General features: G+C 41.6%; 1 protein-coding gene across 2 annotated transcripts in view; it reads right to left on the reverse strand.

Annotated features, from left to right (window-relative positions):
• Nucleotides 1-17,012, reverse strand: part of LOC127584941 (nuclear receptor subfamily 5 group A member 2-like) — a 62,138-nt gene extending 45,126 nt beyond the window's left edge. The window contains exon 1 of one of the 2 annotated variants that reach the window (XM_052041976.1): nucleotides 16,858-17,012. In XM_052041976.1, the coding sequence (XP_051897936.1) occupies nucleotides 16,858-16,921 (64 nt within the window). In that variant the 5' untranslated portion in view covers nucleotides 16,922-17,012. Of the gene's footprint in view, nucleotides 1-2,030; nucleotides 2,188-16,857 lie in introns of those variants that run through there. The other variant, XM_052041975.1, reaches the window with a different exon arrangement.
• Nucleotides 17,013-18,028: the final 1,016 nt, after the last annotated feature.

Genomic DNA, 18,028 nt, shown 5'->3' on the forward strand with positions numbered 1-18,028 from the left:
CTGTGGGAAAGTGGAATTGTGGTAAAAAAAGTATCAGTCATGATCTTATTGAATAGCACAATAGTCATGAGGCAGAGTGGCTCTGTTCCTTATGTTCTTCTGCTCCTAGTTGTTAGTAGTTTAGTGAAGAACGTTTGAGCTGGTGTGTGGAATTGTTCAAACCTAGATTCAAAGAGCCATGGAGAGCTATAGAGAGATACAGCATGGACACAGGCTCTTCGGCCCATGACACTGATCATCAAGCACCAATTTTCACTCATCCTACACTTATTCTATTTTATCCTCTTACATCTTCATCAACTTCCCCCCAGATTCTACCACACACCAACACACTCAGGGTAACTTACATGTTGTCACTCTCTCTATGACTAGGTTTGAACAAGTCCACACACCAGTTCAAACCCTCTTCACTAAACTACCAATAATTAGGAAAAGAACATAATGAATAGAGCCACTCAGCCTCATGAATATTCTGTTATTTAATTAACTTACCAACCTGCACAACTGTGGGATGTGGAGCACCTGAAGGAAACCGAGACGGTCACAGGTAAAATGTGCAAACTCCACACAGACAGAACCAGAGGTCAGAATTGAACCTGGTCACTGGAGATGTGCTACTATGCCACCCTGTTGCAGTTAGACTCCTTACAGACTGCACACTCAAACATTTGCAAAACAGAGTGAGGATGGGATAGTCACAAGAGTAAGTCCTGATCTGATGTTCTTTAAACATCAATATTGTTTTTCCTTAAAGCCAAAATAACTCACAGGATCATTGTGAAATTAAGAGATTCGTCAAGGAAGAAAGCTGAGTTGTAAGTTTCAGAGCTCAAGGTACAACACAGAGGAGAGCAATTCTTTCAGATTTGCTTACAAAGATACTTAGAACTCTCTAAACTCCAATACATTTTCATCTCTTTCAACTGTAAAAAAAAGTTCTGCCTGTCTGTTCCTTTCTATTAAAGTGGATGATCTTACATCAGAGGTCTAACAGGGCTCTAGACAAATGAATGGTATTACTCATTGACGGAGGTAAGCCCTTTCCTAGGAGCTTACAGAAGTGGAGTGAGGGAAATAGAAAAGAAAATTGGTTTGGTGCCTTATGCATGATCCCTGGATGTTGAGTTGCATGGGGAGGTGGGCAAGGTGTTGTGCTGTGGAGAGTTATGTGTGCAGACAAGTTGACAACAGACAGAGCACTGGAACCATTTATCAGGAAGCTCTGGGCTCATTCAACTATAAATAACGGTAAAAACTGTGGAAACATCCCATCTATCTCTTCAGCTTGGTATTAAAAAGACACTCAACTTCCATAGTTTTAGAAATAAGGGAGTTGAAGAGAGAGAGAATGCCACAAGTTGAAGTGTCAAGGTCTCAGTGAAAGGAACATTCAAAACATGAAATCCCTTGTGGATGGGACGTCGTGTATCCCAAGTGGGGAAATCTAACAGCACTAGAAGGGATTGGGAGAGAGACATCCCTTTGCCAAATTTACTGCGGCAAATTACAAACAGGTTCCAGGAACGTGCCCTCTGTTCCCAAAAAGTGCAAATATTTTTAGAGATAACAGAAATATTCAGCAGAGCACTATCTACAACATGAAAGGAACAATTTGTTCAGTAACTTATTTATTGATCACTGATTAAAGTGTTGTGTGTGTGTGACTGTGTGGGTTTGATTGTGTATGTGTATGTGTGAGCAACGGGTAGGGGTGCAGGGTAAGGGGTGGAGTTCTTCTAAATATTGACACACCCCCAGTGATCACCTTCCAAGCCTTCATCCAGTCTCACTCCTGAAAGCCATTAGGGCTAAGAATATCACAATTAGTATATATTGAAAGGGAAGTCAATTAATAGAACGATTTTATGACAGCCTTAAATTTGTAAAGATCCATTTGGATATTTTGCCTCAAAGAACACCACTGTGATGGATGAATGAATTTGGAATCCTTGCAAATAAAATATTTTTAAAGATGGAAATTCACCAGCAGTGCAGTTAAAAGAAAAGAAACACAAGTTTCCTGTACTCACTCTGTATCAACATTTGGTCTGATCCCGAATCCTGAATGTAGAGGAAGTTGGTTTCAGTGTCTATGTTTGGCAGCATTGTCAAAGCTCCAGGCTGCCAGTTCTACGTACGCTCTTGGGGACACACTGCACCGTTAACACTGGAGGTGCTTTGTAGCGACTGTGGTGAGCAGTGAAAGGATCGCCACAGGAAGAGGAGGAGGGACAGAGCCACTCAATGGACTGACATACTGACTGGCCACTCATGGGTTGTTCCTTATCGTCCAATGGGTTGGAGAGTAAGTGGCAGCAACAGGAGCTAACACATTAACCCTCTCAGTTCTTATCATGGCTAGTTTGCCATCATGATTGGACTGGTTTACTCAGCAGGCCTCTGACCTCACTGAGTTTATGGGTCAGTTCACCACAGCTCAGTGGGCTTTGGAACTTTTCCATACGGTGTGCTTCAGCCCCATGAAAATGTGGCTCAGAAGGTCATGCATGAGCCCAGGTTGCAAGTACAAACATAGCAGCAGGAGTTAGGGAACGAGCTGCCAGAGGAAGTGGGTGAGGCAGGTACATTAACAACATTTAAAAGACGCTTGGACAGATACATGGATAGGAAAGGTTGAGAGGGATATGGGTCAAATGCAGGCAAATGGGATGACCTATTATCTAGGTGGGCATGGACCAGTTGGGCCAAAAGGCCTGTTTCTGTGTTATATGACTCTATGACCCTTTCGAGTCTGCTCCACTCGTCGATACAATCATGGCTGATCTATCTCAATACCAGATGCCTACTCTCTCACCACGCTCCAATGCCCTTTGTGACTAGAGAATGATCTCCCTCTTAAAAAAAAATCGATGACTTGGCTTCCACCACCTTCTGTGGTAGAGGATTCCACAAGTTCACCAACTGTTGGGTAAAGACACTTCACCCGGTGTTTGGTGAACCAGTCCTAAAAAGTCAGGTCTTAGAAATCTTACCCTGTATCCCAAGGCTGTGACACCTGGTTCCATACACCCCAAGCCAGGAGAATCTGAGCCCTGTCAAAAATTTCAAGGATATTTCCTTCATTCTTCTAAATTCTAGTCAATATAGGCTAAGGCAATCCATTCCCTCCTCATGTAATAGCCCTGACATCTCTGGATCAGTCCAATGAATCTTCATTGCCCTCCCTCTTTCTTTAATACAAGGAGATGAAAACTGATCACAGTTCTCACTGAAAACCTGTATAATTGTAGTAAAGCATCCTCGTTCCTGCATTCAAAACCTCCACCAATATACCACTTGCCTTCTTAACTGCTTGCTTCATTCACCTGCATGTTTGCTTCCAGAGACTGGTGCAGGAGGTCATCAGATCCACTGGTACATCAACATTTCCCAATCTATCACAAAGAACTATAACTCTGCCTTTCTGTTTGACCAACCAAAGTGGCTAAGTTCATATTTATCCACATTATACTTCATCTACCATATATTTCCCCACTCACTCAACTGGTCTGAGCTGCCTTTAAGCCTCTTTGCTTCCTTCTCACAAGTCACAATCCCACCCAGTTTTGTGTTGTCAGAAATCCTGGAAGTAAACTTGCTTCCCTCGTCCAAATTATTGTAAATAGCTGGGACCCAAGCACTGATTCCTGGGGTCCCCTATCTTTTATCCAGATTCTCCATTTCCTCTCTGTCAACTAATTTTCAGTCCATACCAGTATATTACCCCCAATCCAAATTGTTTTCGTTTTGCACACATATGTTAAATTAGTTTATTGATATATACACCAGGGTGCAATGAACTACCTTCTTTGCATGAAGCTCAGAAAGTAAACAGTATACATAACAATAATAAATACAAGTATAAAACAGTAGAATGGTGCAAAGATTGTAATGCAATCTGAAGTATTCAAAACAAAAAGCTAAAAGGGAAAGAAAAACCATCTGAAAGCCAAATATATAACATCCTCTGGTTTTTTTTCTTATCTATTCCACCAAATCCACCCTCAAAACACACCAGTAGGTTTGCTAAATGTCATTACCCTTTCATAAATCCAATCCCATTGATATTTTCTAATTTTCCTATCACTATATACTTTATAATAGACTCTAGCACATTCCCTACAATTGATGTTAGGTAAACTGGTCCTGTAGCTCCCTGATTTCTGTCTCCCTTTTTTTTAAAGTAGTGGAGTGACATCTTCTACTCTCCAATCTGTAGGAACGGTTCCAAAATCTGGAGAATATTTGAAGATGACAGTCAGCACATCCACTATTTCCATGGTTACCTCTTTTAGTACTCTGAGATGCAGATTATCCGGCCTATAGAATTCGTTGGCTTTCATTCATTTAATTTTTAAAGCACTTTTTTTTAAACCAATCCTCTTTCTTGTTAAATTCTTGGCTTCCTAGCATTTCTGGGAATTTATTTGTATCCTCTCTGTGGAGACTGAACCAAAGTATTTGTTGATTGCTCTGCTAGTTCTTTGTTCCACGTTATAGATTCTGTTTCCAACTGTAAACCACAATCCAGAGATTTGAATGCACACAGTGGTCTGATATTTTCAGTGCAGTGTTCAGGGAGTCTGTGTGTGCATGTGTGTGTATGCATGTGTATATAGGATGGTGGGGTGGGGGGGGTGTTCTGGAGGGTCAGGTTTAATTAGGGTAATTCCAATAAAAAAAATCTCAAAGTCACCAATCTGCAACCTTAACTCTGTTCCCCTCTCCACAGTTGCTGCCTGACCAAATGAGTAGTTCTAGCATTCTCTGATTTTATTGTAGGGTTCCACGAATTGAAATGAAATGAAACTTGCCAATGGGGCAAGATCTCCAGGAACTAAAGAGAAATCTCCAAGCTGCAGCGATGAACATTATCCAGGAGAAACCAGGACATTCAAAACTTATCATTGTTCCAATTCCTTCAATAGTGAGGTAGAGATTTATTATTGGAAGCAACAATCGGAGGGAAAAGGATGAATCAGCTGGCAGGCAGTTTGCAATTAAACCATTGGCGAGCCATCTATACATGAAGCCACCAGCAACGGATTCCTCTCTGTCACACAGTTTCCTGACAGAAATATATTGCTGTTTGTTCATCACAGCTGGGAGCAAATCCTAGAACTGCCTTCTCAACAGCACTGTGGGAGCACCTTCGCCAGAGGCTCTGCAGTGGTTCAAGATGCAAGTTCAAGGAATGGACAATAAATGCTGCCCAGATTAAAAAAAACAAAAAAAATATATCTACGTGGAACACCACAACAACTTTCCAAGGTCAGTTGAACAACACCTCCCAACCCCAATCTCTATACAATTAAAGACAATGACTTATCTTGACAATGTCTATACATTAAGAGGGTAGCCCGCATGTGGTAGTGTTTCCGGAAATACATTGTCCTTCATTGTCACTAACTCTAAACCCCAGAACTCACTCTGCAACAGTACAGTGGAGGGACCTTTGCTAAAGAGACTGTACCACTTCCAGAAGGTGGATCATCTGTACCTTCTTAAGGGCAATTAGGGACGAGTTGGGGATGTGGGCCTTGCTGGCAAATGCCGTATCCTGCAAAAATGAAAATGTGCTTTGACTTTGGCTCCTGATAACTGGGTTGGCACAAACAACAAAGGAAAAAAATCCCCAAAGGGCTTCCAAATCTACCAAGAATTCCTGTCTGAAAATGTGAAGAGCTTAACCAGTCTGTCAAGCAAGCTGCCACCTGTGACATGCATTAATTCTTGCCCCTAACTGTACTCCATATTGTTTCTGATAGGCAAGGTTATAGTTGTGGGGAGTTCAAAGGAGGAATGTTATCTAAAGTCCATAAACTTATCAGTAACTTTTCATTAGTTTGTGATAAGTTTAAAGAACTCAGCAGATAGAACAAACATCAGAAAGGAAAGCAGCACATGGAGAAATGATTTGTATTTTATTGTAAATGAAATAGCAAACAATATTTTATTCCTGTGGAAATGAATCATAATCTAGTAGCTTCTCAAGCACAACTGTGCTAATTATCAATGGAACTGGATAGCCAAGAATATCCGTTGCTCTTCTGTTGGTTATATTGGTTGAGAATCTATGCCAGATATTGGTTGGTAGTGCAGGAAGTGTCAGCAATTCAGATGACACGTTAAACCAAGGCCCTGGGTGCTCTAATGAAAACAGAAAGTGCTGGAAATACCCAAGATGTCAGGCAGCTTTGGAGAGACAGAAAAGGAGTTACCTGTTTCAGCTCAATGATGCATCATCAGAACTGGACTTTGTACACATTTTGTCAGTGTAAACCCCACCTCTGGCAGCGTTTTGTAAATATCTCATCATTCGTGGAGTTATACAGTCATAGAGCATGGGAACAGGCCCTTTGGCCCAACTTGTCCATGCCAACCAAGTCACCTACCCAAGCTAGTCCCATTTGCCTGCATTTGGCCCATATCCCTCTAAACATTTCCTATCTATGTGCCTGCCCAAATGTCTTTTAAATGATGTAATTGTACCTGCTTCTACCATTTCCTCTGGTTGCTCATTCCATTAACCACTACCATCTGAGTGAAAAATTTGTCCTTCAGATCCCATTTATAATCTTTCCCCTCTCACCTTCAACCTACAGAATATCCATTAGTTTTAGACTCGCCTACCCTGGGAATAAGACTGTGACCTTATCTGTGCCCCTCGTGATTTTATAAATCTCATAATGTCACTCCTCAGCCTTCTACGCACATGGAACCCAGCCCCAGCCCATCTGGACTCTCCTTCGTTGCTGGGTATAAAATTCTGGAAGTCCCTACCCAACAGGATTTTGGGAGTGCCTTCACCTGGACCATAAAGGTCCAAGAGAGTGGCCCACCACCATCTGGTCAGCCTAATTGACAACATTTGTTTCAAGTACCTTCACCACGTGGACTGCAGAGATTCAAGAAGGCAGTCTAGCTCCACCTTCTCAAGAGCAATTATGGATGGGCAATAAATGTCTTTACCAGTGATGTCCCAATACTCCACGCCAAGTAAGAAGTGATCAGACTCTTGACTGTAAATTGGATGAAAGTTCACTTTCAAACAAGAATTCTTTCTCAATCCCTTGCTTTTAAAACTAATAAGTGAAAATGGCCTAAGAAATTGGAAGAAACGGGATGATTTTCCCAGGTGGTGTTTGCTGCCCACACTTTCCATCTGCATTCTTCACTCCCATGATTTAACTTCTCTGGATGTGGAAGTACAATCCTGTTGTCCCAGGTAGCCCCTGATGGAATCGGCAAGGCTCTGATTGGTGGAAAGGCCCTCCAGTGATGTAAAATTGATACATTAATGTGCCAGAAAAAGTGCTATCTATGAATTGTCTCAGGTAATCTTTGACTACCAGAAAAGCCCTGAGCCCAGCTTTATCAAATGTTAAGACAAAGAATATCAATGTCTCTCGATACCACTGGTACTTCGAAGCATTCAAAAAGCTATTAAAAATAGTTAAACCTTTACTTTAGAAAAAGATAATATCTACTAAAATATCTAATAAAAAATTTAAACAAATTGCAACTCCCTTTCCTTTCCACAGCTGTACAATCCTCATTGTAACTTTGTGTAAGAATTAAGGGGAGATTCTCCAGCATAAACTCTGGGAATCTCCAGGAAGATCCCAATCTCCCAGGAAATGAGTAGCCGAGCTCAGCCAGTAAGATTAAGCCTTCCACATTCAATGAGAAATTCTGTCAGCTCCACGCACAAAGTCTTAAAAAGAAAGATTCATTTCAGGATATGGGTGTCAGTGGCAAGAGCAACATTTCTTGTTTGTCCCCACTTGAGGCCTGAACTGTTGGGACAGTTACAAGTCAACAGCAGTGGTGCGTCTGGAGTTTTATGTAGGCCAGGCTGGGTAAGAAGACAGATCCGGTTCTCTGTAGGACATTGGTGACATAGAAGTAGGCCTCTGAGTCCATGCTGACTGTTCAGCACCCATTTACACTAATTCCATCCTGATTATTTTCCCTACATCAACTTCCCACCATTCACTTACACACTCGGGGTGATTTACAGCTGCGAATTAACCAACCAACCCACACGACTTTGGATTTTGGAGCAAACCCACGTGGCTACAGGGAGGATGTGCAAACTCCACACAGAAAGCACCAGAAGTCGGGATTGAACCCAGGTCTCTGGAGCTGGGAGGCAGTGGTGCTACTAGTTGTACCACTGCGCTGCCTCAAATTGTTTTTAAAAGCAACAACCTAGTGGCTTCGGGGGTTACCATTACTGAAACTAGCTTTTCTTTTTAAATCCTGGATTTACTTAATTTACCTTTCCCAGATGGTTTGGGGTGGTGGTGGACTTGAACTTGGATTCCTAAATGAATAGCCCAGACACCAGATTACTTATCCAGTAACAATCAGTACGTTGCCATATCCTCCTACCTTTAATTCACATGAGCACTATCCATGGGCAGTCCCAAGAGAATAAATACCAATTACTAGAGACTTGCGTACAGACCTGGAGAGTCCGAACTCTTGACTAACAGTGATGCAGTGACTACTGTGAGTGTAGTCCTTGAGGGAAGAGAATAGCAAGGAGATCACATTCTTGCCCCCAGTCATCAGCCAACTATAGTTTCTTTATGTATTAATCAACTTGCTTGTTATTTCTGCTTTACACAGTAAACTTACCCCTCATAACATGGGGGTGGGGGGGGGATGGGGGAGAAGATTGCATGAATGTTTGTGAGACGCAGAGTGAAATATTTCTTAAAGGTGCTAAGAAATGAAGAATAATATTCAGAAGTAACTCTGGATAAAGCCACTTGGTGCCAAATGCATTGGCCACTTTGAACACGGCAAGGTCCCACAAGCAGCAATAAAATAAAATGACACAAATTATCCTTTTGTTTTGAAGAGAAGATTGTACTCTGAATCTTTTCAGATGTTAGGTACACGAGCTATTAAAACAAGCCTTAATCATTATATTGCAGCTCCCAGTACATTTTTGTCAAGATCAGGGGCAATGATGGCTAATTTAAATAACTTGTATAACACTGAGTGAATGTAGAGTCATACAGTATGGAAACAGGCCCTTCAGCCAAAATTGTCCATGCTGACTAAAATGCACATCTAAGCTGGTCCCATTTGCCAGTGTTTCACCCATATCCCTCGAAACCTTTCCTATCCATGTACCTGACCAAATGTCTTTTAAGTGTTATTGTACCTGCATCAACCACTATTCCATATGCATACCATTCTCTGTGCAAAATGTTGACCCTCAGGTTCATATCAAACCTTTTCCATCTCACCTTAAACCTATGCCCTCTATTTCTTGGTTCTCCAACCATGGGAAAAAGACTGAGTGCATTCACCCTATCTATGCCCCTCATGATTTTATAAAATTGCCCCTCATTCTCCCATGCTCTAAGGAATAAAGTCCGAGCCTGCCTAACCTTGCCCTATAACCCAGTCTCTCGAGTCCAGGCAATATCCTCGTGAATCTTTTCTGCACTCTTTCCATTTTAATGGCATCTTTCTTATAGCTGTGGATAAAGTAAAAATGAAACACTTATTTCCCTTATCAGAAGGGTCAAAAACCAGGAGGTATAGATTTAAAGTAATTGAAAAATTAGACGGAAGAAAAGAAAGAGTTTTATTTTATCACTCTGAGAGTGTGGGGATCCGGAGCTCATTGTCTGAAATGATGGGAGGGGCAGAAACCTTTATCAGATTTCGACAGCACTTGGATCCACATGACCCAAGTGACATGCAGGGCAATGTACCAAGTGGGACCAGGCTGGGTAGTTCTTTTTTTCTTAAAACAGGCACAAACAAAATGGACCGAATGGCCTCCTCTGGAACTGTAAATTTTCTATGACTCTAACTTTAGTCTGTTTAGGAAAAAATGAAGCTCATGAAATCTGGTTGGTAAAATTGAAATCAAAGAATAAAGTTATCAAAAAATGAAATCAAAAAATAAAGGATGTAAAATTGGCTGAAGACATGTCGGTAGGATAATTGGCTACTATAAGTTACCCCTTAATCTAAGTAAGTAGTGAAAGAATGCAAGAGTTGCTAGTGGACACCTGGGAAAGAATAAGTAAATTAGAATTGATGGGATTGCTCTGCTGTGAGCCAGCATGGGCCCCAATGGGCCAAGTGGCCTCCTGCTGTGCAGTAAGAAGCTAAGCAGAAGGTATCGATAAATGTCTCTTTTCCAGTTCTGACGAAGGTCTTCGACATGAAACATTAACTGTTTCTCTTCCCAAAAATGTGGCAGGAGCTACAGAGTATTTCCAGCATTTTCTGCTTTATTATATAATAAATGCTTGGAAGATGGTAGGCAGTGGTGTTCCCCAGGGATCAGTTGTATCATTATTTATGTATATAGTAACAGCACAAAATAAAATGAACAAATTTCCCCTCAGATTAGACCTAAAAGTCCAAATCTGACACTGCAGCGACCTTGTTCCAGTCAAGATTGGCAAATTATTTTTTCCAGCATTTATCAAGCAAAGCTCTTAATAATGTTACACGTTTTAATTAAACTCCAGGGACAGAGACCAATCCAAACAATTTCTCATCATAGAACAAACCTGTCACCACTGAAATGTCCAGCCACATTTGTGTATTCCTTCTGAAGGCAAGTATGTCTCTTTAGATTAGGCTGAAGCTGCACACAGTGCTTCAGGTGTGGTCTCACCCAAATACTATGCAACAAGATTTCTTTATCCTTATATTCCAATCCATTGTAATAAATACCGATAAATCATTTACCTTGTAGATTACAGTAGCAATGATGGCTCTCTGTGTATCATGTACAAGAACTCCCTGAGACCTTTGAAACACCAACACCTCCTGTAACCTTCTAAAAATATATTTTGCTTTACTATTCTCCCTACCGAAGTGAACAAGCTCACATCTTCCACACCATATTCTACCTTCCACATTCTTCCCCTCTCACCTAACCTACCTCTTTGCAAATTGTTTATCTACCCCTGTTAATTTAATAAATTTTACTTTATCCTCAGCAAATCTTGATAAGTTGCAGAGAGGAAAAGTCAGCCAGGATTGAATGGCAGAGCAAACTCAATGGGTCAAATGGTCTAATTCTGTTCTTGTATTGTATGGTCTTCTGGCAATGCTGCTTCCTCATTTAAGTATAAATAGCCAAGGCCCACCAGTGATCCTTATGGCACTGCCCAACATGATAATGACTTAAGTATTCCTACTTAATTAAAACCAAGTGTTCTCATTACTTATGACAAAAAACTAGCAATTTCCTTATAATATATTGAAGCTTGGTACGGCAACTACTCTACCAAGGTCACAAAAAAAATTGCAGAGAGTTGTGAACGTAACCCAGTCCATGACACAAACCAACCTCCCCTCCACTGACTCTGTCTACACTTCCCACTCTCTCGGGAAAGCAGCCATCATAATCAAGGACCCTTCCCGCCTCAGTCATTCTCTCTTCTCCCCTCTTTTGTCAGGCACAAGATACAGTAGCCCAGAGTACGAACCACCAGACTCAAGGACAGCTTCTATCCCACTGTCATCAGAATCTTGAATGGACCTCTCGTACGCTAAAGATGAACACTTGATCTCACAATCTACCTTATCATGGTGCTTGCACTTTATTTGTTTACCTGCACTGTACTTTCTCTGTAACTGCAACACTGTTTTCTTTTTACTACTTCAATGCAATCATGTGTGGAATGATCTGTCTGGATGGCATGCAAAACAAAAGCTTTTCACTGTATCTTGGTACATGTGACAATAATAAACTAATAATAGCCCATTCGGTTCACCAGTATCTTTCAATAGAAGGAATGTTGCCCTCCTGCAGGGTGGGCTAAATGTGAGCACAGATCCACAGTCCATGTGGCTCAACCTCAACATCAGTTCAATTACTAGCGGGGAACAACTTTGGTTACTTAATTAGTCCCAAGATGTGTCAACATTTATTATCTACCCCTAATTGCCTACGAGCTCAGGATGCAGTTAAGGGTCAATCATATTGGTAGAATCAGAGTCATCATTACTGAATTTACCTTCTTAATTCTGAATCAATTAGTTGGATTTAAATTTTTCCCTCATCTTCTATGGTGGAATTGAAATGTATATATTTGTTCTATGTGTTAATATCTCTTCAAGCTGGTTAATAACTTTACGCTCTGCTGCCTTACCCTTGTCCAGCATTACGTGCTTGTTTTACTGATAACACCACCATCCTGTGAATGACTATGTTTAAAAAAAACTGAACACCGGCCTAGTATTTCTTTACAAAATGCTGGAAAATATTTGGTAATTCAAACAAACAACAAGCCTACTTTTAAATAAAGGAAGAAGCTCACTTTGTGTGGAATCATTCTTCCTGTGGCTTTCTTCCCAGAGACACAGAGCTTCTGACAAGTTCAACACTAAATAACTGCACTCCCATGACAACTCTTAAAGTGGTACGGTCTTAAAGCACCAATGATTGTTAACAAACCATATTATGTTTGTTATACTCTCATTCAGTAATGAAGTAACAGAACATCCAGAATAATTGTCCAATTTCTGTGTGATTTACTTTGACACAAAGTCTTCCAGGTACCTGGGTTGATGCAATTTGATCCTAATTGATTGCAGCTCTCCTGGGGTCTATTGCCAAGCTATGGTGTTCTGGCCTGAAACATTAGTGGTATAGCCTTTGGTATTTCCATATCTGCTTCAGTCACCTGAGAACACACACCAGTCCTCATTGAGGGGTCAGTGGTGGAAAGGGTGAGCAGCTTCAAGCTCCTGGGTGTCAACATCTCAGAGGATCTATCTTGGGCCCAACATATTGATGCAATCACAAAGAAGGCACACCGGTGGCTTTACTTCATTGGGAGTTTGAGGAGCTTTGGTATGTCGAAGACTCTTGCAGATTTCTATAGATGTACAGTGGAGAGCATTCGTACTGGTTGCATCACCGCCTGGTATGGAGGCTCCAAAGCACAGGTTTGAAAGAGGCTGCAAAGGGTTGTAGACTCAGCCATCTCCATCATGGGCACAACCCTCCCTGCCATCAAGGACATCTTCAAGAGGCAGTGACTCAAGAAGGCAGTATCCATCATTAAGGACCCTCACCATCCAGGACATGTCCTCTCCGCATTACTACAGTCAGGCAGGAGGTATGGGAGCCTGAACACCCATACTCAATGGTTCAGGAACAGCTTCTTCCCCTCCACCATCAGATTTCTGAATGGTCCATGAACACTACCTCGTAATTCCTCTTTTCCACTATTTATTTTTGTAACTTATTGTAAATTTTATGTCCTGCATTGTACTGTTGCTGCAAAACAACATATTTCACAACATGCATCAATGACAATGAGCCTGTTCCACCAATCTCAGATATGCTCCTCCTAATGTGTCCTCACATGATCTGGGGTGTGGTGCATGTCGAATCACCACTGCCTTCTGCCATTGGTCAGATGTCTCCATCTCTCTCATTGGTCACTTCTGTTCATAGCAGTCAGCCCAATTCTGCCAGATTGCCACCAACGGCACCTCTAGTTCTGGTAGAATTCCTGATGCTGGGAGTCCAGTTCACCTACTCAAAAGTCTGTGTATAGAACTGCTCACCACCCCTCAAGTTGTGGTATTACAGAAAACTAGGATACTCAAACTGGAGTCTGACTGCGAAGAGTTGTTCTTCTTCAGAAATTGCTTGGCTACCTTCACATCGTTTTCTGCTTTCCCATTACTCAGTGGCAAGTGAGGCGATTATGGACAGTGATCGCATTGCCAGTCCTTTAAAGATTTTATCTACAGCATGGTAACAGGCCCTTCCAGCACAACGCGTCCGCGCCACCCATTTTAAACCCAAATTAACCTACCCGTACGTCTTTGCAATGTGGGAGGAAACCGGGGCACCCAGAGGAAACCCACGCAGACACAGGGAGAACGTACAAACTCCTTACAGACAGTGACGGGAATCGAACCCCGATCGCTGGCGCTGTAATAGCGTCACGCTAACCGCTACACTACTGTGCCTGAGCAAATGGCCTGCTTTGAACTCTGATCCATTAACTGTAATCAGCAGCTCAGAGTTACCACATTTTGAATCGCAAATTGCACTTTGAGCTTCTGAATGACCTGAATGAAGAACCTGAGCAAATGGCCTGCTTTGAACTCTGATCCATTAACTGTAATCAGCAGCTCAGAGATGCCACATTTTGAATCGCAAATTGCACTTTGAGCTTCTGAATAACCATTGATGTGTGGATGTTCTCGAAGTGTTTCAGCCAAAAATTTGAAAAATGTTCAACTATCACCATCTGGGCGAGACAAATCTGACCTAATTTTGGCCAGGTCTGTTTGGAATTGCATGAAATTTAAAAATATATATATTTTGTAACTTCCTTTCTAGAACTCTACTGGTGTCATATTTCTGCACATCTGACCTCCCTGGCCAGTAGATACTTTCACTTTGAAAAGGTAACCATTCACTCTCTGGAGACACCAGAGACTGCAGATACCGGAAATGAGAGCAACAAATAATCTGCCAACAAATTGTCAACATTTCAGGTTGAAACCAGACATCAGTCCTGATGCAGGGTTTCGACAATTCCTTCCCTTCCCCCCCCCCCCCCCCCCAAAATCATCTCATCTTGTCTGGAACCCTCTCTGATTTCCTGAATCAATGACTGAGAGATGGGAACACAACTCACCATTTCATCATTTTGGACTCAGTATCTTCGGTGCCTTATGTGTCGTCAGGAAAGGCTCAGTTAAGTGGAATCAGCTACATGTATGTCTCTGTCTGGATGGTACTGAGTCCCAACAATATATGACAGCATCCTCACAAGCATTTGTAACAACTTCTTTATTTCCCCCTTGTGGGCTTTAGCAACAATGATCTCTTAAGTACTTTGTGATCACTGTGTGGGTCGACAATTCTCCCATAGCTGCCCCAGTGAAACACCTCCAGTCCCAAGATCGACAATAACCCCCTCCTACTTTGTGATCATGTCTTTGTATAGACAAGAGCCCCAATTAGATACATGTGGCTGAGCCTCCTGAGAGATCGTTCTTTCAACACCCTTGTCCGAGGCATCTCCCAGTTGTGTGAGCTCTTTCTTGTCATTAAAGTCTCACAACACAATCTCTGATGAAACTGTTCCTTGATTTGTTGACATTTGCTTGTTTCATGGATGTCCAAGCAGCACCTTTCCACATCCTTGGCTAGCTGTCTGAATGGCTCCTACATCCATCCCACAGGGCAGGAACTTGTTTAGATCATTGACAAACCCCAGAGAGCGTTGTACTGCAGCATCAGTTGGGCTCAGCATCTCCTTCACTACCTTGTTCTTTGGGTCGATCTGGCTTCAGACTATCTCTGGTAATCAACCCCTTTTGAATGGGCTCAATGTCTAAGCTTCTACAACCCCCTGGGGCAGAGAATTCTAGAGATTCACCACTCTGTATGAAGAATTTTCTTCTCTTCTCAGTCCTAAATGGTCTTGCCGTATTCTAAGGCTATGATTCCTGGTCCTAGACTCCTCAGTCAGGGGAAACATCCTCCCTCCAACGCGACAAGCCCTGTAGGTACTTTGCTGGTTTCAATGAGACCTTCGTTCATTTTTCGAACATTACGGGCCTCTTACTATTCTGAATCTGCATAGCGCTGCAGGAATCTAGGTGAAGACTAGATTCAATCTCCCCTCAAACAGCAAACCCGTTAGGTTTCTGGTGTTGGGTCTTTGTCTCAAGAACCAGCCTTATAAATTTTTGCTGCAATTCCTCTGTGGCAAGCGTATCCTTAAGAAGTTCTAACTTGCACACGATAACCCACATGCAGTCTCACCAAGACCCGACAAAATTCCATAGGACATCTTAATTCTTATCTTTACATATATCCTTTCATTATATAGGTCATCAGATAATTTGCTTTCCTGTGTGCTGGATTTCAGCGACTTCCATCTCACTGGAGTTGGAAGCCACATGACAGAACGTTCAAAGTGATATAGCTTTATAACAATACATTGACAATCAACATTACATACGACATATTAGTTACAGTACCAATTGCCCCCAATAACATTTTGTTAAAAAAAACCATTTTAAATGAGCTGATATTCACTCACCACCAGATCTTGTTAGGCTTCTTGAAATAAAATGTTTATTCCATTACTGTGTATAAAACTAAAGATTGAACTCTGATTTACCACCCTTGGGGGATAGTTACAAAGGGATAGCAAAAAAATAGTGTTGAAGGTAATTTATCCCATGAGACATTCTGTACTCGACACTGGAGACCTCATTTTTTAGGCAGACCCCTGCTCTAAAACATGTGGGATCAAATTATCCCATAGAAACTTGTGCACAGGAAGTATTGAAGGAGCTTGTTTCTAAATAATCACAGCAAATTGTACAGGGGGTTTTCAAACGTGCTTTTCAGCTACTATTAAACACCTATCATCAGCTTAGAATCCAACAGTTCTGGCCAAATTTAGACTCGGTTTAGAATCAAGAATAGTTTTCACCTGGGTCTGGCTGATTGACAAATGAGAGATTACTTTTTTTTAACAATGCCAATTAACTGCAGCAACTCTACCTTAATCAGCAGGGAAATCCAATGTTCTCAGTCCACTTAGCACTATTGCTCCTTGATTGGTCAGTGTTCAAAGGCGAGGGATGTTTCAGCACCTCCTCCACCCACCTTACATAGAGTGTAATAACTACCAAAGGCTCTACGCCAAGTCACCCAACTCATCAGAGCTGAAGCCATTAAGAGTGACCACAGGCTAGATCAGGACACAACTGCATAAGATACACATAGCAATTCTAACATTCCTCCATATATGACGGTTAAAAATACTGCGCCAACTCACACTAGACTTCCAGGCAATGGAGGGGTCTACTCACTTGCATCAAAAGAGTGCTCCATTGATGAGGATCGATAAACATCTCCAACCAAACAGGCCGACATGATTTATCACACTGAGCCACACATCATACGCAAATGAATCCCAAAAAACATTTCCTTTCTGAGGCAGAAGAGATGCTGCTGAACTCGATGGAAGGAGAATAAATGAACGATTCTTTCATACATGGTGCAAGCTGGACTTTGCCCACATTCTGATTGCTGAGATGCAGTAAATTGTAACTCCACCTAGTGATAGGCTCAGCAATCAAACAAGAATTAGGGCCACAACCTGCTGCTTAGGCCCAGTTGCAAAGCATGCCAAGCGCATATTCATTTAAAATCTTTGTGTGTGTGTGTGAAAGACAAATAAGAGATAAGAGGTTGTTGACTGATAGTGAAGAGAAAGAAAAATGATTAACTTGATGATTCTGAGGAATGGGATCAGCAACACTGCATTCTTTGGGTGAAGAATTTTGCTTTTGAATAAATCTTTCACCAGGATGTTGAATGAGATTTGAAAGCAAGGGGGCTGCCTTTCTTCTGAGAATCAACAGAGCTCATTGATTTCGCTGATTGCAGTCAGTTCCATCACCAATTAAAATGTGCAGCTGTTAGCTAGAAGGTTTTAGGATTTAAGTTTTAGGATGCTGACAAGCAGGTAGCTATGTATATTTGCTACTGTCACTGTGAGTCTTCTGTTTCTTAAGTTGAACTAACTCTTTCTATTTTCTTTAATTTTGGATCTTCCTGAAAGTTATATAACTTGATGGATTGGCAGGAGTTGGGTGCCTACGGTGGAGTAGGTTGATAATACACATAGTCTGCAGCATGGATTTGCTGGTCTTGTCTGTGAGTTCATCAGACTAATATAAACAAAATCATCCTCATTACTCTGTGCTAAACATGAACATATTGAGCACAATGGAATGATGTTCTCTGCACTTTAGAAGAAAATGAGGTGATCTCTCTGAAACGTGTAAGATTCTGAGGGTCTTGACTGGGTGGATGCTGACAGGATATTTTAATTCAAAGGAGAGTCTGGAACTTAGGGAGCAAAGGGTCAACTAATTAAGACATAGATGAGGAGAGATTTCTTTTCTGAGAGGATTGAATCTCTAGAATTCCTTGTTCCAGAAAGCTGAGTCATTTGACAGATAGATGTTTGGATCT

This window comes from Pristis pectinata, chromosome 31, assembly GCF_009764475.1.
Source record: "Pristis pectinata isolate sPriPec2 chromosome 31, sPriPec2.1.pri, whole genome shotgun sequence".
Taxonomy (NCBI): domain Eukaryota; kingdom Metazoa; phylum Chordata; class Chondrichthyes; order Rhinopristiformes; family Pristidae; genus Pristis; species Pristis pectinata.